This window comes from Theropithecus gelada, chromosome 8 (assembly GCF_003255815.1).
Source record: "Theropithecus gelada isolate Dixy chromosome 8, Tgel_1.0, whole genome shotgun sequence".
Classification (NCBI taxonomy): Eukaryota; Metazoa; Chordata; class Mammalia; order Primates; family Cercopithecidae; genus Theropithecus; species Theropithecus gelada.
This window is the reverse complement of record NC_037676.1, coordinates 26,127,344-26,153,064: the sequence shown is the minus strand read 5'-3', so window position 1 is coordinate 26,153,064 and position 25,721 is coordinate 26,127,344. Positions and strand designations below refer to the sequence as shown.

General features: G+C 44.8%; 1 protein-coding gene across 3 annotated transcripts in view; it reads right to left on the bottom strand.

The window, feature by feature from the left end:
- The window catches only part of PTK2B (protein tyrosine kinase 2 beta), a 135,657-nt gene that overhangs the window by 34,029 nt on the left and 75,907 nt on the right, over positions 1-25,721 (bottom strand). For all 3 annotated transcript variants that reach the window (XM_025394493.1, XM_025394491.1, XM_025394494.1), the window contains 3 exons: positions 6,702-6,880; positions 6,033-6,120; positions 4,400-4,479 (listed from right to left, as the gene is read on the bottom strand). In XM_025394493.1, the coding sequence (XP_025250278.1) occupies positions 4,400-4,479; positions 6,033-6,120; positions 6,702-6,880 (347 nt within the window). The remainder of the gene's footprint in view (positions 1-4,399; positions 4,480-6,032; positions 6,121-6,701; positions 6,881-25,721) is intronic.

The window sequence follows — 25,721 nt, the reverse complement described above, 5'->3', positions numbered from 1 at the left end:
TGGAAAAATGTTTCATTAGGATAAAGGAAGCTCAGCTAGCACATCGAGGTCGCCCCAAACTCCTGAATCCAGCTTGCTTAGCCCACTCCCTGTGTCCCAGATGGCCCTTCTCTCAGGCATAGAAGATCATTTACATAGTCACCATTGACAAAAGTGTCCAATCACTCAGATGTGCCACAATCTGGGTGTTTCTAACATTTGTAGCAACTGAACATCTTGGGAACGTCTGGTAGAACTAGTAACCATCACTCAAGGGAGACGCTGCTCTCCCCAGCAAGGTAGCTTCCCAATCTTCTGTGCTGAGTCCCATCTCAGCTGCTCTCCAGGGGCACCCAGGTCTCCCAAATATGCCTGAACTGCCATCACTCAGTGAGGCCGTGCCTACCCGGAGTGCCCTCTAGTGCCTGACTGGTCCTTCCAGCTCAAGACTGCAATTTTGAGTAGCTAACACCAGGTGGACAGCGGTGGAGTCTATAATCAGATACAGGCCTATGACTGATACCCAGGTAAGGACAGCAGAAAATAAGGAAACAACCAAATCAAACCCAGTTGGTTTCTTTTTTTCTTCTAAACATCAATAGAAATTAACTACAAACCAAGATACTTTTTGATGCAAAGCAAGCTGTCTGTTGTTTCTCTAATCTTTATTTATTATCAGTTACTTAATTAATCTGGGGTTAAACATTCACTCTGTGTTGTTGTTGTTGTTGTTGTTGTTGTTTTAGGGCTCTGCTGGGGGTGGACAATAGTCCTAGGTATCTCAGGTCAAGGGGGAGAAGTTATTTGGTTCCTCAAACTGGGCAGGTACTGATTTCTAGCATAGAGGCCCTGAATTTCAAACTTTCATTTAGAGGCATTATTTAGATCAAACATTTGGCATTTATAAAGCACCTCCAATAAATGAATAAAATTAACTAGGCATCATTCCCGCTATATAAGATTCTGGAAAAGGCAAAATTATGGCAACGATAAAATGATCAATGGTTGCCACGGTTAGAGGGAAGAAGGGATGGATAGGTGGAGTATGGAGAAATTTCAGGGCAGTGAAACTACTCTGTGCAATACTATAATGGTGGATATAGGTCATTATTCATTTAGCCAACCCATAGAACATACAATACCAAGAGTGAACCCTAATGTAAACTACAGGTTTTAGGTAATAATGATGTGTCAATGTAGGCTCATCAATTGTAACAAATGCACCACTTTGGTGGGGAACTCTGATGGAGAATGTCGATAGTAGGGGAGGCTGTGCATGTGTGGGGAAGAGGGTATATAGGAACTCTGTACCTTCTGCTCAATTTTGCTGTGAACCTGTAACTTCTCTAAAGAACAAAGCCTATTCAAAATAAATAAATGAAAGAAGGGTAAAAAGAAAAAAGTAAGTAAAAGAAAATAAATAATTATTGAATACTTTGGTCCCTGCCATTGCTCTAATTACTTTAAATACATTAACTCATTTATTATTCATAACAACCTTGCAGGTTTGTTATGTTACTATTGTATAGTATGCAATACTATACAATACTATACTATAGTATACTATGCAATACTATACAATAGTAACATAACATACATATTATATAGTAGCATATATGTTATATAATAGCATATATATGTTACATAGCAACACATATATGTTATATAGTAACATAACATTGTTCTATGTTATATAGTATAACAAATGTTATATGATAACATAACATGTTTTATAGTGACACAATGTTACTATAATGTTACTATTATCATTCCTATTTTACAGATGAAGGAATCCAGGCAGAAAGAGGGTAATCAACTTGCCCAGAATAACTCAGGAAACACAGGACTCCATGGAGGATTCATTTCACTAATCTCGTATCCAGGCATACATCATACCTCTTTTATAAGCTAGGAAATAATACAATTTTTTTTTCCTGGAGATGCTGTATATCTATAGGCAGGTGGCATAATCAATGATGTTAATAGGACACGGGATTATTGCCCATGATTTGTAGGTAGCCCCACACTCTGGGACAATTTTAGGCAAGAGCCACAGCCGTAGAAAATTCTGCCTAATGGCCTGATTTTCTGAAATGTGTCCAATTCTCTCTGGGTGAGAAATAGTTCTAACTTGACTTTAAAATGGCTCATCATAACAAATAACTGCATTCAACTTTAAAAATTATTAGACCTGCAAATCTTCTATTCGGTTTACAAAATAGGTGTTTTCCATATTCTCTCCCTAATATCATATACCCCACATTTCAATGGTCAACCAGTAAGAATAGGAACATCTCTCCGACTCTGTTCCTCACACTCAGGAGATGTGAAACAATACGTCTCTTGCACAAAACAAGCATGGCTTTTAGAATCATCCTGCATTGGTTCTAGCAGATATCAGCAGTCACACTCTTGACAATACTACCTACAGGAGTCATGTCGGATGCCTCGCCCTGTCCTCCAAAACATCAGTGCAGTGCCTGGAGCTTAGGCCACCACCAGTAATAGTCTGGGGATGATTGGAGGATATAATAAAATAAAATAGAATGTTAATGGGTCTTTGTGATGCTGTTTTACAACTAAGTGATGACTGCTTGACAGGTGACAAGTGATAGATGTCTCAAAGTGACACTAGCATCCTGTCTCAAAGTGACACTAGATCCATAAATAAAAAGGTAAAGATAAGCTTTTTCGACTTTTCTAATTTTATAGGGGAAGATGAGACTGTATAGGAGGATGTAATGCAGGTCACAGGAGCCGAGAAGTCTGAGAAGGGATAAAAGGCATAGATAATAAAATAAACTTTGCAGACTGTCCCTGGTCTGCCAGCACTGAGCTCCCAAGATTATTATTAATGGCAGCGAGCTAGGATGCCTTCTAAGCAGCTTCAGGGATGGCAGGCCTCCTCTGTGCAGAAGACTCAAATGCTCCCTTGCTTCTTGAGACAAAGTCACCAAATGTGAAGCCCTCGAAGCTGCCCTTGACCTATTCTGTCACTAATGCCAACAGCCTCAGATGCTGAAATCAAAGTGGGACTCTCCCTTTGCCACCCCACTGCCCCCACCAGAGGACCCCAGAGCATTCTCTTTGACTGAGACTAACAACGGAGCCAGAACTCCCCAGTGACCCCCGTTCTGTAGAAGTGGCAGCAGAGTTCTACTCTCTATTAACCATGAGGTCACAGATAAGGCTCCGGAAATGCAGTTCTAGAAAACAGGAAGTAATCCTTGGCCAGCGATTTCCCTGGCAGTCATCCTGAAAGTCCTTCCATCAACCCATATGACTAATGGTATTCAAGTCACCTAGGGGGCTGGTCGAAAATGCCTAGGATAAGGTCCCACCCAGGCCTGCCAAATCAAATCTCCCAAGGGTAGGGCCAGGATGCCTCCAGTTTATTAAGCTCCCAGGTGATTATGATTTGCAAGCAGATGTTAAAACCACTGCTCTAAGACAGAGAAGGGGTAGAGAGAAGGGAAGGAGAAGGTGAAAAGGCGGGGGATGGTGAAACTCAATGGCGCTGCCCTGGTCAAGACAGGGCTAGAGCACAGGTGAGTCATATCACCCTCCTCAGTCCTGAATGGCAATGACCCCCTGGCAGCCAAGAATAAGGCCTAATTTTTTAGACTGTCATTCTAATTGTGTCATTCTAACAATATCATTCTAATGATAACATTGGACTGCCATTGTCCTGATGGTGTCTTCTACCATCAGCCCCAACTTACCCCCCCAAACTCACGATTTGCCAGTCTATGCTTTTCCTTCCACTGATCCCTGGAGTGTATCTCCCCTGACCCCTGTTCTCTGCTGATTGAAATCTTTCTCCTCCTTCCAGGAGCAATTCAGATACCCTCTTGCTGATGCTCTCAGGCAGGATGGATGGCTCCCACATGGAAGTTGGTGCCATCCTCATTCTGCCTTGTATTGTGATTAATTGTATACACATCTGTCACCTCCTCAACATGGAAGCGTGAGGGCCTCTCTGGATGATGTACTAATTTCACACATATTGATTAACTGCCTACTGGAGATGGGGATACAGCAACAGACAACACAGATAGACATCTCTAGGCTCAAATGTCCTCCAAATCCTAGTCTGGTGCTCAAGAAACATTTGCTGAATCGCTTGAACAGCAGGAGAGGTGGTTGACAGATGGAAGAAGCCAGCAGCCTGCAGGCAAGAGCAGTGGCAGCAATGGACGCCAGGAGAGTGAGACTAGGGAGGGGGCTGGTCCCCCTACGCCTACCATCCTGAGGACCCAACACCCAGCCCCTCAGAGCCTCACCTGTTGCTGGTCACCACCTCTCCCCTTCCTGGCTCCCACACACTCAGTCCTGCTTCCCATCTTGGACATGGGGAAAGGCCGGGCCGGCCCAGAGCTCAGCACAGTGCCCTCCCAGCAGAGACCTCAAGGCCACATACCTGAGCTCCAGGCAGCCCAGCTGCAGGGCCATGCCCTCGCTGACCTTGCTGGCGTAGCGCTGCATATAGTCGTTCCGGAGCTGGTGGGGAGAAAGGTCAAGCATCAGACTTGCACCCTCACCCCCGACTTCCCAGGACAGAGGCCTCAGAAGAGGAAGGGCCTCATTCTGCCTCCCTGAGCGACAGCCACCCACCCGACTACAAACAAGCATGGAGCAGGGATGGAGAGCACACGGGGAAGAGGTGTCTGTGCCTCCACAGGCCGAGGCTGTGAGGTTTTTGAGATGCTTTTACAGGCATTCTCTCCCTGCTCCATAGGCAAGAAGTTCAGATTTCCCTCCCCTGCCCACCATTTTGAATAGAAGGAAAATGAGATTTTGCAAGGAGTCAGTAATTTATCCAAAGGCCTGTTGGTAAGTAGTGATAAATGTCATTAACAGGCCAAGAAAAATCTAGCTCAGTCTCTAGCAAAACAGGAGGGAGATCTTGGAGGGACCTAGGACCAGACAGAAAACAACAATGGCCACTCATGTTGATGCTGTGCTTTGTTCTGCACCTGGTGCTGGGCTTGGCTCTGCATATGCATTCTGTCCGGGAAGTCTGAGATGCTCAAAACAGCTCCTGAGAGCCGGTTATTAAGTTTTCAGAAGTTTTGTGAGCAAGTAGGTATCCTATTGGTAGCTTGAAACAGGCCAAGTATGTGGGTGGTATTTACACCATAGAAACTGGCAGGTGCCATAAAAATGAATGAAATAACGGCATTTGCAGCAACCTGGATGGAGTTGGAGACCATTATTCTAAGTGAAGTAACTTCAGAATGGAAAACCAACATTGTATGTTCTCACTCATGAGTGGGAGCTAACCATGATGATGCAAAGGCATAAGAATGATACAATGGACTTTGGGGACTCAGGGGAAAGGGTGAGAGAGGAGTGAGGGATAAAAGACTACACACTGGGTACAGTGTACACTGCTTGGGTGATGGGTGCACCAACATCTCAGAAATCACCACTAAAGAAATTGTTCATGTAACCAACACCACCCGTTCCCCCCAAAAACCCATTGAAATAAGTAAGTAAATAAACAAACAAATAAATAGGCAAGTGCTATACATAATGGAATTTTTCTTTGGAGAGTCAATTTAGCAGCCAATGATATCATCTGGTTCCTACAATAACCCTATAAAGTAGGTGTTATTATTATGATCCCCATAATAATTTTATAGCAGAGGAAACAGCTTCATGCAAGTAAATGAGGTCCCCCAGGGCTATCAGATTAGTGAATGGCAGAGCTGGATTAGTGGACAACAGACTGCAGAGCTGTGTAGTAAGCACTGCAGGATTCATCTTGGACCTGCTCTTGCTGCTTCACTAGTCAGGTCTCCTGGGCCACCAGAAAAGTCCAAGAGGAGTTGGGAGCACATGGGGCAGTTTAGCCAGTGCTTAAATACTGAGAGAGAAGCGGGGTTGGAGCCGCTGACCATAGACCAAGGACCTTCTTTAAGAGAAGCTTCCTAGCCTGGGCCCTCCATAATCTGGGCTTTGTCTTTCCATCTCCCTAGGACAGAATGGTTCATGCTTGGCATTTAAGGTGCAATGGGAGCCTCAGGGCAAGAAGATAAAGTACTTTTTACCTGTTGGTAAAAATAAAGCAGCGTGGTCCTGTCCTCCTTCAGGCTCTCCATGAAGTCTTCCGGCAAGTAGCGGATTTGAAGGTCATACCTGCAACAGGACATTCAGGCTCTGGTTGACACAGAGAAGCTGGTGTCTGAAGAAAGGAGTAAGACCCCAAGGGCAGAAGCAAGTCCATCCCCCAGTGCAAAAGGAAGGGCTGCCTGTGGGTCTCGTGGCCACCCATTCAGGGCTGGTTTTGCTCTTTCCCTCCTCCGTGGTTGGGCAGGGGACCATAAACGGGGAGGTGACTGGCAGGTGGTCAGAGCTAGCCCTGACTCTCCACCTTTCTCCTTCATGGCAGCTGTTTCTTTTAGGTTCATAGGCTAGCCCTGGACCTGGGCTTTCCATCCGCCCCACCCTTCTGTCTCTCTTCTACCCTAGCACTGTCAGCATCCTGTTTAGGGTTATCTTTAGGTGTCTGCTCTGGGATGGGGATAGTCTATGAAGCCCAGGTTAGGTCTTGGAAAATACACGCATTTGATACTGGAGGAAGACTAAGCCTAGAATGCCACTCAGGTTTTGCTAGAAGTTTCTGAGGCAGGGGAGTGCTCTAAGGGAGGAACTCCCAGGGCCTCCCCACCCTAAATTCCTCTCCTCCCCACTTTCAGAGCCCAGGAGTCCACTCCTACCTCCACTCGGCTTCCACGTGCAGACACTCATACTTGTCCTGCACCTCACCCACCGTCATCTGCGGGTGCAGCCAGTGGATCTCATCGGACTTCATGTGCTTCAACCTCAGCCCATAGCACTCAGCCAGCTGGATGTTGGGCCCAATCCGTCCGCTCAGCAGGATGGAGGTGATAATCTCCTGCAGAAGAGAAGAGAGAGGCTCGACTCAGGGGTGCTCTCCTTTGGGCTCCCACAATTCTCACACAGACCTGAAAAGTGTGATTCTCTAGGGTGGGATTCTGTCTTCATGTTCAATTTGTCTCTCATTCTCTAGCACTTAGGGGAAGATTTGTACACAATGGGCTCTAGCTGATAAATTGACAAATGGGTGAAATGAGCAGAGATAGACGAACTGAGAGAGCAGAAGTGAAGGAGAAAATGCAAAGAGGCAACGAATACCAAAAATTTGCTTCTGCACCTCATTACAATCTAACCAATTAATAATTACCAATTAGTAATTACCAAAATTACCAATTACCAATTAATAATAGCATCCACCATGTGAACAGCATCTTCTGAGTGGCTTGCAATTCAGCCAGCATCACTGAGTTCCTATACCAGGCACTGCTAGGCCCTTTGTAGACACGATTTCATTGAATCCACACAACACAGGGCAGCAGGTGTTACCATCCCCGTGTGGCTGATGGAGAAACTAATATAGGTCCCACAATCCACGGAATTAAACTAGGATTTGGAATCCTGGGACACTAGAATCTGAGGATTTCTTCTAGGCCAAGCTGATTCATGGAGTGGTGAGGCTGGACAAGATAAGGACAAGATTCACTTGGAAGGATTAAGTGCCACAATCCCCACATGAGCAGGGACACAAGAAATGAGTGCTGGCAAGAAACCAGTGCCCTCTTGTTCCTGCTTTCTCGTTAACCAGAGGTTAATAGACTGCCTCTCTCCCAGCCTGATGCCACAGCTTCCTGGCCTAGAGCCAGATATGGATTAACAGGTGGGCCAACATGGAAGTCCATCTGTAAGGCCCTGCCTCGTTCTGAAATCACTTTGGTGCCATTTTTTTTTTTTTTTTTTGAGATGGAGTCTCGCTCTGTCACCCAGGCTGGAGTGCAGTGATGCGATCTCGGCTCACTGCAACCTCCGCCTCCCAGGTTCAAGCCATTCTCCTGCCTCATCCTCCTGAGTAGCTGGGACTACAGGTATGCACCACCACGCCTGGATAATTTTTTTTTTTTTTTTGAGAAGGAGTCTTGCTGTGTCACCCAGGCTGGAGTGCATTGGCCGGATCTCAGCTCACTGCAAGCGCCGCCTCCCGGGTTCACGCCATTCTCCTGCCTCAGCCTCCCGAGTAGCTGGGACTACAGGCACCCGCCACCTCGCCCGGCTAGTTTTTTGTATTTTTTAGTAGAGATGGGGTTTCACTGTGTTAGCCAGGATGGTCTCGATCTCCTGACCTCATGATCCGCCCGTCTCGGCCTCCCAAAGTGCTGAAATTACAGGCTTGAGCCACCGCGCCCGGCCCTTGAGCCACCGCGCCTGGCCGATAATTTTTGTATTTTTAGTAGAGATGAGGTTTAATCATGTTGGTCAGGCTGGTCTCAAACTTCTGACCTCAAGTGATCTGCCCACCTCGGCCTCCCAAAGTGCTGGGATTCCAGGCATGAGCCACCACACCTGGACTTTGGTGCCATTTGAACTCAAGTTTCTCATGTAGTTCCACATATTGTTGGTGAATTGAACTCACTCCTGACAGAGCTGAGAGTCCTATGGGATATAAATTTAAAAACCTGAAGTACTGACCTATCTCTGTTGGATATGTCTGCAGTGTGCATGCCACCAAGCCTACATCAGCCTAAAGACTGAATAATGCATAATAGGTTGCTGTCAGACCAAAAAGAGGAGGAACACTTGATTAGATTTTACATTTTCTTAACATGCCTCCCAAGACAGTTTCTAATTTGGTAAATCAACTATAATCAGTTCCTTAATTGGAATGAAAAGGAGGCATATTATATTTCTCAGAAGGAAATAAATGTATTTCTCTCTCCACTAGGAAAATGTCATGCTAATATTTCGATAATCCTGGTTTGAAGGAATGCCCAGTTATTTGCTTGCCTGGGCACCCATGTGTCTCGGGCCAGCTGCCTCTTGCTAGCCCTTCTGGACTCCAGGGAGGGAGTTGTGAAACTAGAAGACCCTCAGCCTGAAAAATCCCTTCCCCTTTAGGAAAGAAAATGCCCGTCACAGAGGGTGATGACTGCTCTGTGAGATAGATGGGGAAACGGAGGCCCAGAATGCACTTGTGAACAGTTGTAACTAACCAGTGCAGGAATCAGAATTGAGGCCCTGGAGGGGATGAAGACTGGGATCAGTGGCACTCCTACAGTGAGAGGGACATCTGGTTGGGGGAGGAGTGCCAGCCCGTGAAGTCAACCATTTTGTCATCCTCTCTACCCATTTCTCCTGTCCCTGACCTTCTGCCCTGCTCTGTCCACTGTCATCCTGAATAATGCATTACTAAGAGCCCCCACGTCACTCCCAAGTCCCTCCTGGAGCCCCCACCTCTGGTGCTTTTGAACTTATAGTCCTCTCCTGCTCCAGCTGAAACCTACTTGGCTAATATCTAATTTCCTCAGGGCTAGAACCCCTGTGCAGTTGATGATCAAAAATCTCAAACATATACAAAGTAAACAGAAGAGTATAATAAACCCCCACGTACGCATCACCCAGCCTCAACAATTACCAACCTTCTGCCTTCTTGCTTCATCGATATCACCACTCACTCCCCAACTGTGACTCAATTATTACTTGTTTACAGTTCTTATTTAAATGTAAAATTTATATATATTAAAATGCATAAATTGTAGCTATACAATTTTGACACATGAATATAACTGTGTAACCCACATACCAATTAAGGTATAGAACTTTCCAGATCCCCAGAAAACTCCCCCATATCCCTTCGCAGTCCACCCTCATGGCGCACTCCCTCCCACCTCTCCAGGCAACCTTACCCTAGCCCCACCACTTTCAATTGGTTTCGCCTGTTCTAGAACATCATATACATGAAATCATTTAGCATACAATTTTTTTGTGTCTTTTTCCACTCAGCATAATGTCTGAGATCCATCATGTTGTTGCATATATCAGAAATTCATTCCTATTTATTGATCGGTAATGTTCTGCTCTGTAAATGAATCACAATATGTTGATTCAGTCCTCTGCTTCTGGACACCTGGACTATTTCTAATTTTTGGCTATTGTGAATTAAACTACTATGACCATTAATGTACAAGTATTTTTGTGAATACACGTTGTCATTTCCTGTGGATAAATGCTGAGAAGAGGAATTACTGGATCAAAGATAGATGTATGTCTGACTTGATAAGCAGCTGTCAGGATTATTCCATTTTATATTTCTCCTGTGTCATGAGACTTCTGTTACACCACATCTTCACTAACATTTGGTGGTGTCAGTCTTTTTAATATTAGCCATCTCAGTGGGTGCGTGGTGTCTCATTGTGCTTTTAATTTGCATCTCTCTGATGACTAATGATACTGAACATATTTTCATGTGTTTATAGGCCATTCATATACCTTCCTTTGGGAAGTGGTTGTTTGAATCTTTTCCCCATTTTTTCTGTTGTGTTTTCATTTGTAGGAGAGTTGTAGGAGACTTTTATACATTCTAGATAAAAGTATTTTGTACGATGTATTTTATGAATATTTTTTCCAGGTCTGTAGTGTGCTTATTCTGCATTGCCTAATCTATGTCTTCTGACAGCATCTAACTTGTCAAAATTTTCTTTCATGGTTAGTGCTTTCTGTATCCTAAGGAATCTTTGCCTGCCTCCAGGCCATGAAGATATTCTATGTTTTCTTTTATAAGCTTCATAGTTTTAATTTTTAGTTTTGTGATCTATCGTGAATTTTTGTATATGGTATTCATTTTCAAAAATATAGATCTATGGTTGTTCAGCATTGGTTGTTGACTTTCCTTTCCCAAATGAATTGCTTTTGTCAAAAATCATTTGGCCATCCAGGTTTATTTCTGAACTCTCATTTCTTTTCTATTGATCTTTGTCTATACTGTACCAATATCAACCACACTGTCTGCATTACTGTAGCTTTACATGAGATCTTGAAGTCAAGTAGGGTTAAGTCTTCTGCTGTTCCCCATCCCCTAGATTATTGGGCTAGGTCTTTGCATGTCCACATAAATGTTAGAATCAGCTGGCCACTTTCTTTTTAAAAGGTCTGCTGCATTATGAGTGGGACTGTGTTAAATCTATAGCTTAATGGGAGAGAATTGGCATTTCTTTTAATGTTGAAATTTTTATAGAGTTTGGGTCATGCTATGTTGACCAGGCTGGACTTGAACTCTTGCACCTCAAGTGATCCTCCCACCTTGGCTTCGCAAAGTGTTGGGATTATAGGCATGAGCCACTGCACCTGGCCAGAATTGGCATCTTAACAGCATTGACGCCCGTAATACATGAACATGGTATATCTCTCTATTTATTTAGGTCTTCTTTATTTTCTTTTAGTAATGTTTTATTGTTTTCAACACATATATATTGTGCAGGTCTTTTGTTAAATTCATTTCTAAGTAGTTTGTAAATTTCAAATTTATAAATTTTAGAAATTTGCTTCTATAAATTATTTTTAAAAATTAATGTTTTATTTTGGGGCTTACTGTCTCCATGATTTTCTGCTAATCTTCTTGCTGCTCTGCCAATCCCAAATTGTATCCTCTGACCCTTTAAGCTAGTAAGGCTGCAGATTTTTGCCCCTGGAGCCCTCTTCCAGACTGGAAAGCTCTCTCAGGCAAAAAGCAATAAACTTGCAGATCTCATTCATCACAGTTTAGCTCTCAAGAGTAGGTTTCCTTTTAGTTTATGCTTGCTATGGGCACTCACCAATGCCTGCAGAGAGTTCACTTTTATATTTCGTCCAGATTTCCTCATTGTTATCTGGAGAAAGATGAGTTTAGCCAAGCTATCCCATCATTTTTGAAATCTTTGTGCTATTTTATTAACAAATCTGTGTTCTCTGCAAATGGGAGAGGGTTGGGGATCAGAGAGCTCCTTTTAAGTCATGGATAACTGAAATGCAGACTAGCAATAGCCAGGAGCACAAGCCCTGGTGCCAGGCTGCAGCAGTGCCCCATCTACCCACCACCATCACCCAGCTGGATATGCTTGGATATATATTAAAGTTCTCTGGATTTGGTTTTCTCATCTAGAATATGGACAAAATAATAGTACCAATTTGGAATGCTTTTGTGAGGATTAAATTAGATAAAACTCTATAGAATGGTCCTTGGGCCAAGGTAAATACTCAAAAAACAAACAAACAAACAAACAAAAAATAGCCCCCAAAACGACAAAATATTAGCCTTATTTTGACACAGCAATCTCCTACACAGGCTGGTGCTCTGTAAACCAGACTGGGAAAACAAAGCAAAATTCATCCTATTTTTCTCTCTCTCTCCCTTTCTATCCTCTTTTTCCTTCCTTTGGAGGTGGTGGCAGGATTGGGGGTCAAAGGCCAAGAGAGATGATTGGAGTGATTAGGAGATTGTAAGCAAACAGGGGGAGTAAGCAAAGAACCAAACAGGGGGAGGGAGCAAAGAAGTAACCAAACAGGGGGAGTGAGCAAAGAAGTAAATGTATTGAGGATAATGGGAGACTCTTAAGGAGATGGGGAGCCTAGAGAGTCTAGCCAACCTATCTCATCACTTTTGAAATCTTTGGAGGTGAGGGATTGGAATTGGAAGTACTGGTGTGACTCATGGTTTTATAGATAGAAAGAGATACACACAAACACACACACACACACACACACACACACACACAGAGAGAGAGAGAGAGAGAGAGAGAGAGAGAGAGAGAGAGAGAGAGACTGAGCTTCATTTATAGAAAGGACTTAGAAGCAGTGACAGCCCATAGTGATTGCACACCCAGCACCAAGTTGCCATTTTCAAATATCCTTCTCCTTTTAAAGAATCCAAAGCTCCTTGTAGAAACGGCTGATTCCAGGGCCAGGGGCAAAAGGACAAGATGAGCCTGGAATGTTATTTTGTGTCATATGAAAACAAAGTGTTTAGAGAAAATTGGGGACTCATAACAACAAATCAGGATCAGCCTGAAGGAACTCACATGGGGCACATCTAGGATAACTTAAGTATTAAAATATATGATAGGAATGAGTTACATCCTGCCAAAAAAAAAAAAAAAAAAAAAGAATCTAAGACAGATAAATAATTGGGGAAGAAGAAAATACTCTTCCATGTGTGGAATGCCAAGTAATAAATGTAGAAGAAGGATGGAAATAGAAAGTCACCATTTGGCCACAAACTTAGTGTTGGTTGATTCAGGCAGGATTCATCAATGGGTGATGAAGCTGGAGGGTGGAGGTTTGATGATGAATAGGACATTGACATGGTCTCAGTGCTTTCAGTCACAGAATGTACTAATCAAATGCACACACACAAAAAAAACCTGGCAGACACAAACAACCAGATCATCACGGTTTACATCCCGAGTGGTGGAACAGGTAAGCACAGTGGGCTTCCTGCCTCGATGCACCAAGAAGAGAGCAGCAAGGTTGCTTAGATCTTCCTGCCATGAGTCTGTGGCCTGATCTAGTCATGAGACCAGAGACCCAGGATGAGGAGCCTCCTCAGGGACCTATAGAACAAAATGACTGTACTCTTTTGGATTAAGAAACTCTCCCAGATTGGAGGAGACTAAAGGGATATGACAGCTGAGTGCAATGTGCGCTCCTGGATCAGACAGGAAAAACAGACACTGCTGGGACAGTTGGTAAAATCTGGATGGCATCTATGGTGTGGATGGTAGTGTTATAGCAATGCTGACTTCCTGATTTAGATGCACGCAGCATATCTTCTGTAGGAGCGTGTCCCTGTTTGGGGAGATAAACCCTGGAGCATTCTGGTGATGGGGCAGCACTGCTGCAAGTTGCTCTCAAACAGTTCAGAAAAAAGAATAACGATAATGGGCATATTTGTGTATGTGTATGCATGTATGTCTGCTTATGAAGAGATACAGCTGGTAATACAGAAAATGATAAATTTAAACCATTGAGGATTCTGGGAGAAAGCAATACGGGAGTCCTTAGCCCTGTTTTTTTCCAACTTCTTAAAAAGTTTGAAATAATTTCAAATTAAAAAGAGAGAAGAGACTCTGGTGAGGGAGATTCCCAGCCACATGAGAAGTAAAGGCACCATATCAAGGGGTTGAATAAGACTTGTATCAGGCCAGACATGGCCTTGCAGCTTCTCTCCCACCCATAGTTTCTAAGAGGTGTCAGACTAAATCCAGCTAATGGTTCTAGTGATGAAATTCTCCAGGACACTGCTTGCACAATTTTTTTTTTTCAGATTTCCTTCAAGAAGCAACCAATTTCTGTTGTAGACATGGTGGAGAAAAGTTTAAATCGAGGTCCTTGGGGTTGAAATTCATTAAGAGACTCTTTACCCAATGTATCTTCATAGGAAGACAGATTTCAGCTTCAGGTAAGGAAGACCTTGGGAGCTTTCTAAGCATGAAATGCACTATTTGGGAGGTGCCTGGTGCTGGGCAGATTCTTATCAGTGGTGCATTCTTTCCTGGTTGGGGGGGGGTAAACCTGAAGTTCTTGGGAGAGAGGGAGCTTTATCAGATGGCACTTGCACCTGCCACCAATGTCACCACTGCTGGTTACTGATGGTGTATCATAAAGAATCTGATGAGTCTTTGTCCTTGGTTCTGCAGAGGAGGTGTTTAAACCCTTGGAATTTCCTAAGAGTTAGGATGGCCTTTGTATTTCACTGTAGGTTCCTCAGACCACACCTGGATCTACACTAATGAGGTGATTCATGGTGCGTCCCTGCTAGCCTCAGGATGGGGACTGCAGTGCTGGAAAGACCAACTGGGTAATTAGAGAGTTGAAGCTTTGAGCCACATGGTTCAGCCTGACCTCCAGGGAGGGAAGGGGAGCTGGATATTGAGTTCAATGATGTGGCCAATGATTCAATCAACCAACCAATCAATCAACCATGCCTATATAATAAGGCCTAATAAATTCCCAGATACCAAAGCTTAGGTGAGCTTCCTGGTTGGTGATGAACATCTTGTTGGTTTGTCTGGAGGGCAAAGCCTTCTGAGGATATGAAACCTTCCTGGTGGGGGTCCCTCAGACCTGTCCTCTCTGTTTCTTCATTTGGCTGGCTCTAATTTATATGATAAAACTGTAAGGATAGCACTTTCCTGCATTCTGTGAGTTCTTTTAGGAAACCGTTGAAACTGCTGGGATAGTGGAAACCCCCAAATTTGTAGCCAGTTGATCAGAAGTGTGAATGGCCTGGGAATCCTGGAGCTTCCAACTGGGGTGTGAGGGGAGGGGGTCTTGTGGAGGATGCACCCTTAGCCTGTGAAGTCTGAGCTAACTCCAGAAGTGCATTGTGGCAGGACTGCATTGCAAAGTGTGCCAATCCTGTAGGCACACAGAGGCAAGGGGAAACAAGGTGTTTGACCATGAGTGACACAGAAAGAGCTCTAACTTTGGAGTCATACAAATGAGGGTGAGAACCCAACTTTGACATGTACTTCCAACAGGATGACAAGCTCCCTGAGCCACAGTCCCCTCCCTGCAGCCCTCCAGCCTCATCATGCCAAGCTGCAGAATGGCTTCTTCATTTAAACCATCAGCAACTGTCTATGACACACTCACTACGCAAAACAGAGCTAGGGGCTCTCGTGCACACACATAGACCCTTGCCCCAAGGAGCTTCTTACATTTTGTAGGTAGGAGGAAAGGTATGGTGTAAATGCAGCGGGGGTGGCCAGATTGGGGTAACAGAAGGGTCAGTGCTGAGATTTGAAATGTTCTCACCTGCACTGGCTCTTGCACAAGCACTGCCTTCCTCAGCCTGAATCCTCTTCTCTATTATTCTAATATGTACACAGCTTCTCAGCAAACAGTGGGGGCAGCAAGATCAGCACTCTACCCAGAGCTCCTCAACTGCTACCACTGAGTCAATGCTTTCTCTATTAATAGATCACTTTAAAAAAATGACAGTATACAATGATTACTCACTAGATTGCCATATATGCCATGATTTTTTAAAACTGTCTTAATTTTATCAGTTGCTATTTAGGTAAGCCCAGGACTCTTTTTGCTACAGGAAGACCTTTGCGTCTTCCCACAGGAGGGCTTCCAGGCTCTCTGACTGCCCATGGCTCACAGCCTGGTTATTAAGAGTCTTTGAATGCTTTCTGGCAAACATTAAAATGTCTATAGCTTTTCCTCCTGCTTGGCTAACACTGATTTAGTTGCTTTATCAAATAGTGTAAAGACTTCAAACTACCTTTGTCTCTCTCCCTATTCTCTGGCCTTTCTTCCTGTAGGTCAGAAACAAAGAAGCAACGGGACCGGATGGCTTGTCTCTGCACTCTGGATAATCTACTTCCAAAAAGGAAAAGATGGTTGAAGGAATTAATTACTCAACTCATTTTCCTTCTCTTTTGTCAGTGCTCATCCATTTATAACTTTCTTCAGTGATCTCTATTGTCTCGCTATTTTCTCAGGCTCACCTATTTCTAATAAAATACCTCGCCTTTTTGGCTTTTTTCTTAATAAGCTTATTAAACATGTTTGATGTCAGTGGCTGGGTTTTTGGAAACAATATGACAGCTGGGTCCCTTACTGTCCTCCACCAGGATTGCTCTCACTCAAAGAGTGGCCCTTGCCTAAGGTCACACCCTTCCTGGGGGCCGTCCATATCCAGTGACTGGTCAACTCAAGGTCATAATACCTATGTCCTTTCATCCTGATTTGGGACAGCTCTTCTGGGCTCCAGGGCTCCATGTGGAATGGGCTAAGGCCTTTGCTCTGGCTGCATCCCAGCCCAACTTTTCCCTCTGCCCCGTCCTGCTTTCTTCCCGCCTACTAGCTATGTGCCTTGGGAGCTCCTATCAACATGCTTCCTCCATGCAAGCCTACCACCCAGGTCTGCTTCCCAGGAAACTGACCTGGGACAGTGGCCTGCAAACTGCTTCCCAGGCTTAATTCAATTCACCCTCCTTACTCTTTTCAAAGTATTCTTTTTTGTTTGTTTTAGTAAGGTGACTATACTTAACATTTTAATAAATAAACTACACTTAAGCTTTTGTTGAAAAATGTCTCAGGCCAGGAGTGGTGGCTCACACTTGTAATTCCAGCCCTTTGGAGGCCAAGGCAGGAGGATCACCTGAGGTCAGGAGTTCGAGACTAGCCTGGCCAACATGGTGAAACCCTGCCTCTACTAAAAATACAAAAATTAGCCTGGCATGGTGGTGCATGCCTATAATTCCAGCTACTTAGGAGGCTGAGGAAGGAGAACCACTTGAACACGGGAGGTGGACGTTGCAGTGAGCCAAGATCGCACCACTGCACTTCAGCCTGGGCCACAAGAGCAAAACTTTGTATTAAAAATAAAAACAAGTCTTGCTTAAATTTTATTTAAGAAGGTGTCACTCTGAGGTTGAGGACAAAATCAATGCAGGTGATTCTGGTGGAAAGTCCCTCATTGGTTCCTCATTTTCTGTACAATCAGATAAGACCCAAATTAATGAACACGAGGCATAAACCTCCCTTTGGGGTTTTTTTCCCACACGTTCTTTCCAGTCCCATCCCCTCTGAACCCACAGTGTGCTCCGTGCCTGGTCTCCAAAGTTGCTCTCTTTCTTCCCCCAACACAGCATGCTCTTGCTTTCCTCTGTGCCGAACACATTCAATTCTTCCTGCCTGGGGGACCCCTGGCTTCCCTCTCCCCCTTGTCCTCTCCTCCTGGTGAACTCCCAGTTATCCTTTCAGGCCCAGTGAGCACTATGATGGCCCCTGGGAAGCCTTCCCTGACTCCCCGTGATAAGGTTTTTGTTTCTTCCCCTGGATTCCAAAAACTTTACACGCCTATCTAGTAAGATACCATTATGGGTTGAACTGTGGCTCCCCAAAAAAGATATGTTGAAGTCTTAACCTCTAGTGCCTTAGCACGGGACTTTATAGGGTCTTTACAGACTCATCAAGTTAAAATGAGGTCATTCGAGTGGGCTGTAATCTAAAATGACTGGTGTCCTTATAAAAAGGGGGAAGTGTGAATGCAGACAGAGACGTGCACACAGGGAGATGATGTAAGATTTGAGTGATGCAGCTGCAGGCCAAGGAGTGTCAAAGACCACTGGCGAATCCCCATCCAGGGAGGGGCAAGGACGGGTTCCCCTATGGGCTTCAGAGGGAGCACGGTCCTGCTAACACCTTGATCTTGAATTTCTAGCCTCCAGAACTGTGAGACAATACCTTTCTGTGGTTTCACATCACTCTGTTTGTGGTGCTTTGTTGCAGCAGCCCTAGGAGACCAATACAGACATGGACCAATTAGAGCTAAAGCGACTCTCCATGTCTGACCTTGGGGTAGACAGACACAGACAGCTGTTTTACTTTTAACTGGTATATGGTTATGAGAATTTTAATAAATTTTACTACCTATCTGGACAGTGATTCCCCAATGATATCCCCTGTGGGGGCCCAGGCTTTTGGCTTCCTAAAGGTTCACTGAAAAATCACTGAAATGAGGCAGATTGATTAAAAGGAGAAAAGGCATACAAATTTACTCAATCTGCATACACAGGTCCCTTCAGAATGAAGACCCAAAAACAGAGGAGAAACTGTCCATTTTTATGCTTAGGTTTAGCAAACAATGGATAGTCATGTAGAAATATGATCGGAGGAGAAGGGTCTGATCTAATGTTAACAGGCTGAGTGGGGAAACCCAGACAGGCCTGTCTGTCTAGACTCTTCTTGGCCTCTCTGAGCAGTGTTCCTTCCTGCTGGGTGCAGGGCAAGCCCTCTCTGGAATCGAGGTCTTATGACCTATAGTCAAACAATGTAGGTCAGATAATTTCTTCATGGCCTGTTTCTACATGGAATATTTTTAGGTTTTATGGCTGGCTTTCTGTTAGGGAAAAGAGGTTCTGGTTTCTGTGACCCACCTCAGGAAGACAATCCTAGTCAATCCTAGTTTCTATGGCACCTCGGGGGAGAGTGGGGCTGAGAGACAGGGAGCAGGAGAAAGTAACAGAAAAATTTTTGCTGCTGAGGCCTTCATTTGGGGGTATTGTTTTCTGAGCCCCAACAGTTCTCTCTCCTCAAAGAGATTATAGTAAAGATTTAAATGGATTTCCAGTTATTTTTAGATGACAGACTAATATATGTTGGAATGTGATGCTATACTGAGACTGGCTTCAAGGTCAGAACAACTGGCTGCCTTTATGTGGGTTACAGACACATAAGAGCCTAGCACAATGGTAGGTGCAGAGCAGGTGCTCAAAAAACAGTAGCTAGCACTGTGATGGGCAAAGGGGGAAGGATGAACACGGCTCAAGGGTCAAGTCAACCTGAGGAGATGATTAACCCAAGAAGTCTAGAATTAAGACATGAAGATGGGAGCCGGAAATGGAGTCTGGGGTCCTTGGGCCAGAGGCACCTCCCCTGACTGGGTGGGAACTGACGCCTGGGAAGACCCACCTCCTGGGAGCAACTGTACAGTAGTGGCTCTAAAGGCTTCCAAAGGCTGAGCCCTGTAGAGGGGTACAGGCAGTTGAAGAAAGGGATCTGAGGCCCTTTGTGAGCTGGAACCAGCACCAGCAGCCGGTGGGTGAAGTGCAATCAAGGAGCCTCATAGGATGATCAGGTCATGACCACGCCTGATCCGGCCATGCCAGTGACCTGGGGTGAACAATGCAAAGAAAAACAACTTCCTTCTGCTTGGAGCAAGAGAATCATGAAGGATTTGATGTTCCCAGGGCAAGAACTAGATAGCAGGCTCTTCCCTTGCACCTTCTGCTATGTGTGAAGACGGGAAGTAGATCTCTGAGAAGGTAGAAAAAAGGCTGAAAAGGTAACAAATGGCCTTTTCTTTAATCAACTTGAGTAGAATATAAGTGTCTCTGAAAAATAAAAATGTTCTGTTAAAAATGAGACCATTCGGTCAAAAATTCTGATTTACCCATAAACTGTAGAAAGGGCTCTTGACGCCACGCTGAGATTGAGGAGGGATGAAAAACAATAAAGATCAGTTGGGAGAATACCAGGTGGCTTTCGTAGATTTTTCCCCCTCAAAGCCCCCTACTAAAATATCTTTTAAAGCAGTTACTATACAGTTCTTTCAGGTGACCTGCAGTGTTTGCCTCAGAGCAGGAGGGGCAGGTGTCACTCCAACATGACAGGTAAAGTTTTATTTTTCGCGTGGGGTCTGGGTTCAGAGCATTCGTTGTACCGTAATGCTTCCTAATTCACATCAGTGAATTTCAGCAGGGTCCCACTGGCACTTGGGGCAGGAGGATTCTTTGTTGTATGGGACCGTTCACCCACGGCAAGAGCCCACCCACCAAATCCCAAGCCCCAGCCCCAATCATTGTGAGAATCATGACAATGTGCCAACTATAAAGGGCCCTACACATTTCCCAATGCTGACTTCCAGGAGGTGCGGAACGGTTCCCAGGGAGAAGTGCTGACTCACATATTCAGTGAGCCTCTATTTTCTTCTGCACATACCCCCTAATGACATAATAAAAGCTTTTAAAGGGACAAAGGGTCCACTCATTGCTATACATCTGGGTACACTGGTCTGTGTGTGCCTGAATGGGGGTACCAGCAACAGATACTATGATCTGAACTGATGGTCATAATGGGTCGAATGGTGGCCCCCAAAAGATATGTCCAGGTCCTAACCCCAGAATCTGTGAATGTGATCTCATCTGGAAAAAAAATGGGGGGCATTTGCAAAGCCTAGAGCCACCAAAAGCCTAGAGCCACCAAAAGCAGGGAGAGGCAGGGAGAGATCCTCCCCTAGAGCCTTCAGGAGAACTGAGTCCCTGCTGACACCTTGATTTGGGGACTTCTGGCCTCCAGAACTGTGAGAGAATCATTTCTATTGTAAGCCACCAGGTTTGTGATAATTTGCAAAGGCAGCCATAGAAAATCGATACACTGGTTATATACATTCTGAGTTCGCAACACATGTAAGGGATCATTCTAAAAAAAGTGATTGAAGAACAAAATAATACAAGTGAGCATAACTTAACACCCTGAAAGCATTCATTTTGAGATGATAAAAGTCTCTAACAAGGACATTCAGCAATGCAACTACCAGATTAAAAATAGAAACGAAAGCCCAGGCACCTGACTACCAATTTGTGGATGCAATGAATGTGAGCGTGGAGATCCACAGAGGCCCAGAACCTGCGTGTCTGCCTTGTGCTGGCCTCTGTAGGTGTCTGTGTGGGGGTGGGCCGGACTGTAGAGCACACACAGGAAACAGGGAGGGGGTGCAGAAGCAGGAGGTCCTTGTGAATATACCTTTTTAAATATCGTGGCACTGGGTTGTGGTTTCCTGGTTGAACCCTTTCCTCTTTTTCAGGGATTGTTTTCATGCATGGGAGACTAGCCTTGTGTGCTTCCATTTATTCTCTCTAGGGTAGTCTTTGTTTCAAAAATGGCAACTTAGCAGGACAAGTAACCTCCTCCTCCCTACCTCTTGCACTGAGACCTTGGGCCCTACTCTAGCAGCATCTGAAGGAGGGTGACAGATATTGTTCCAGATACAGAGAACCTGAGCCAATGGACTGTGGGCCAGAGACTGCTCTTCCAGGCACAGGGAACTGCCGGCCTGTGTCCCGGTCATCTTGAGCTGCTCTAACAAATCACCCTGACTGGGTGCCTTAAACAACAAGCATTTATGTCTAAATAGCTCTGGAGCTGGGAGTCTAAGATCAAGGTACAGCAGATTTGGTTCCTGGTGCGAGCTTCCTCATTTACAGAGGAAAGCCTTCTCCTTCTGTCCTCACATGGCTGAGAGACAGACAGACAGACAGAGAGAGAGAGAGAGAGAGAGAGGAACCTAGCCTCTTCCTCTCTTTTAAGGACACTAATCCCATTATAGGGCCCCCACTCTCATGACCTCACCTAAGCCCAATTACCTTCCAATACCCCTACCTTCAAATACCATTACACTGGGGGTTAGGGCATCAATATATGGATTTGGGGGTGAGAGGACATAAACATCCAGTCCATAACACCCTGTGCACCCTGTGTCTGGTTGAGTAACAATAGATTAAACTCAAAGCTAACTGGGATAAGTGTGTGATGGGTGTAGGGAGCGAAGGGCAAAGTCAATGGGTTCTGACATCTGCAGTCTGCCTCTGGGGATTTCTGGAAAGGAATATATGATCACTGAATGCACGCGGGAGGTGGTGAGGACAGGCGCGTGTAGACCAGGCTGCATTTGGAACTGGACAGCTCTCCTCATGCACCAGACAAGCAATGCCCAAGGACACCCCTGCAACCTGGAGCCCCTGCTGCAGGCAGGAGGGATGCATCCAGACTGGGTGGGAAGGGCACAGGATAGCTGCAGCCTCTGCCCTTCCTGGGGATGTGAATGTGAATTCCGAGTGGGGTGATACTTCAGGACAAAACAAGGATGAATCTTGAACCCAGGTTTCCAGCTTGGTAGAAACTGGCTAAGGGAGAAGGTTTTGGATGTAGGACCCCATCGGCACCTCTGAGCAACACCATACCCCAGATGAATATCTCTTCTTCTGCTTAATGCCTTCCTGGGTGAGAAAAGATGGTCTCGTGACAGGAAGAGATGAGCACATGAAGAGAGTGGATCAACTAGAGGAAGCTGGAGGGAGAAAACACCACGAGCCAGCCGGTCAGTGTGCCAGGCAGGGAGAGGAGAGAGCAGAGCCATGTCATTATCATGTCATTATCACCCATATCATGATACATTTGAGACTGGCAGGGGCACTGCAGATAGTCATCCCTGGACAATGTAAGGAAACTGGGGCTGAGACAAATCAGGACATATGACTTGAGAAGAAGAGAGAGCAGAGGGAAAGGAAGGAAAGACAGAGAGAGAGAGGAAGAAGAGACATAGGAGGAAGAGGAGACAGAGAAGGAGAAGGAAAAAGAGGACGAGGACAAGAAGAAGAAAAGGAAGAAAGAAAGAAGGGAGAAAGAAGAAAAAAGAAAGAGAGAAGAAAGAAGAACAAAGAAGAAAGAAGAAAAAGAGAAGGAGGAGGAGCAGCAGCAGCAGCAGCAGTGACAGCCAAAGAGAGCCGCCCTGTGTGGGCACGTCTGGGTGCCGCTCTGCCAGTTCTTTTCAGAGTGTCATCTTACCCCTTTTCCCAGACAAGCAAATTAGCACGTTAGAGAAAAATATAATGATATGAGCCTCTGTTTGCTCCAGAAATTCAGAGTTCCTAAACAAACACAATTTCCTATAAATATCAAACAAAAAGGAAATAGAAAATCCAGAAGAGCAAAATCAATTTCTCATTGTTCTCTGCAACACCTGCCTAATTTCTTTTAGGTCCTAGGCACAGGGGCCAGCGCTTATTCACAAAGCTTTTTATAACATGGAGAAATCACCATGAAGCTACTACATCTGCAGGAAAAAGAAAAAGAAAAGTAGAGAATAAAGACCAAAACATGAAATCAGCAAATATGCATGGAGTAACTATGTTTTGGAAATGTGTTGCCATGTGGATTGTGTCAGGGCGATTTGCGACTGCTTCCATTTGATCAGACACTGCTATGTGGGGGTGTCAGGATCTCAGGAGTGTTCTTGGGGAAGGACATGTGCTTGGCAAATTTGAAAGGGCTGGCAGCATTCTGAGTACTGGGAAAATGAGGAGAGGAAGATACAAGGATGGAAGTAGAAAAATCCATCAAAGGATAAAGCCAAGCTAGGAAAGGAGACCGCAAAAAGAAGTCAGGAAGCAGAGAGAAGGGCTGCTCCAGGAGCATCCCAGACAAGGAAGTTGGGCTTGGACTCCCACCTGGACACTGTATCCCCAAACAGGCACTGCACAGCAAAGCTATTCCTCTGCATATAAATCCAGTCCCACTCTCACAACCTATGAGTGACATAAGATTGTGCTTTTTAAAGGTAACTTGGGATACATAATGGAAAATACACTGGAGAAAGGCAAGAATGGATGTGGGGAGATGTTATGTGGCTATTACAGTGAATCAAATGAGAGACGACAGTAGCTTAAATTAAGGCTGTAGCCATGGAGATGATGATGGTGACCTGTTCTCACAAGACCTATGGTTTCCTGTAGGAGCATGTGCTTCAGATTGAGAAGGTTCATTCATTAGTGTGAGTCCACGTCAGTCTCACTCTTGGCCAGGAAGCCCTATGAAAGCAGGGAGAGCAATGTGTTTTGGGATATGCTAATACCCTAGGCCATACCAGCATAGTGCCAGGCACATGGGAGGATCTAACAAACATTTGTGGAGTGGACGATGGAGTAATTCAGAACCCTTTCCTGAATGATCTCATTCACAGCCATGCTTCAACCACCAGATGGTTGGATTGACCTCACTCAAATGTCTATGACCAACCTGGTTCCCTCCTCCAGAATTACGTATCCAAGGATCTACTTAGCATTTCCATGTGAAGATGTTAATGTGTCTCAATTGTACTCCACAGGTCCAAAACTGGGCATGTGAACTCCTCACTCTCCAGTGGATTTCTCTTCCAGTGTTTTTCATCTTAGGGAACGGGACCCTGGCCACCCAGACCAGGGCTGCCATTCTTCACACCTCCCTCTTCCTCATTTGTGAATCTCCTGTCATCACAAAAGCCTTTCATCTCCTCAATTCTGTGGATTATAATCACTTCTCTCCATTGATCACAGTGGTTAAGAGTGCAGGCTGTGGAAGTGCATCGTTTAGGTTTAAAAATAGGCTTCACCCCTTACTGTCAATTTGCTTAAATCCTCTGTGCTTAGTTTCCTTATATATGAAGTGGAAATAATAATAGTTTGTTCTTTATTGGGTTCTTTTGAGAAGTCAATACGATGGTGCATATTATTGCTTTCCAAAGTGCTAGCTGCCATCACCACTACTGCCATCATCATCACTAACATCACCACTACTGTTACCATCATCATCAACATCATCACCACCATCACCATCACTATCTCCATGGCTATAATCTTAAGCTACTGTCATCTCTCATTTGATTCACTGTAATAGCCACATAACATTTCCCCACATCCATTCCTGCCTTCCTCCAATGCATTTTCCATTATGTAACCCAAGTGGTCTTTAAAAAGCACAATTTCAGCCGGGCGCGGTGGCTCAAGCCTGTAATCCCAGCACTTTGGGAGGCCGAGACGGGCGGATCACGAGGTCAGGAGATCGAGACCATCCTGGCTAACACGGTGAAACCCCATCTCTACTAAGAAATACAAAAAATAGCCGGGCGAGGTGGCAGCGCCTGTAGTCCCAGCTACTCGGGAGGCTGAGGCCGGAGAATGGCGTGAACCCGGGAGGCGGAGCTTGCAGTGAGCTGAGATCCGGCCACTGCACTCCAGCCTAGGCTACAGAGCGAGACTCCGTCTCAAAAAAAAAAAAAAAAAAAAAAAAAAAAGCACAATTTCATGTCACCCATAGGTTTAAATTGTATCAGTGGCTTCCCACAAGAGATGGAATAAAAACCAAAATGGCTAACATGGTTTAAATAGCCAAACTTAAGCAATCCTTAGTCTCAAACCCGCTATGTGCCTTCCCACTTCAGGACCTTTACACATGCTGTTCCCTCTGCAGTGAATACTGTTCCTTTAGCCTTCCCTTCTTTCTTTTCCTTCTTGGTCAAAACCTCTCTTAAATGTTACTTATACTCACTGTCTCCACTATAATTCATTGCACAATGTGTTCTGCCTCATCTCTCCACTAAAATTGCCCAAACAAAGATGATTCCTGGCACCTGCTGCTAAAGCCATGCACTTATTTCTAACCTTATCTGCTGTCCTTTCTGAGCATCTGACACTACCAGTCACTATTTCCTTAAAGCCCCCTCTGCCTCGGGCTCCTCAGATTCTGTCCTCCTGGTTCTCTTGCTCCTTCTTTGACTGATTCTTGTTTTTCCTTCATTTGCTGCTCTTTATCAGCCTTTTAGA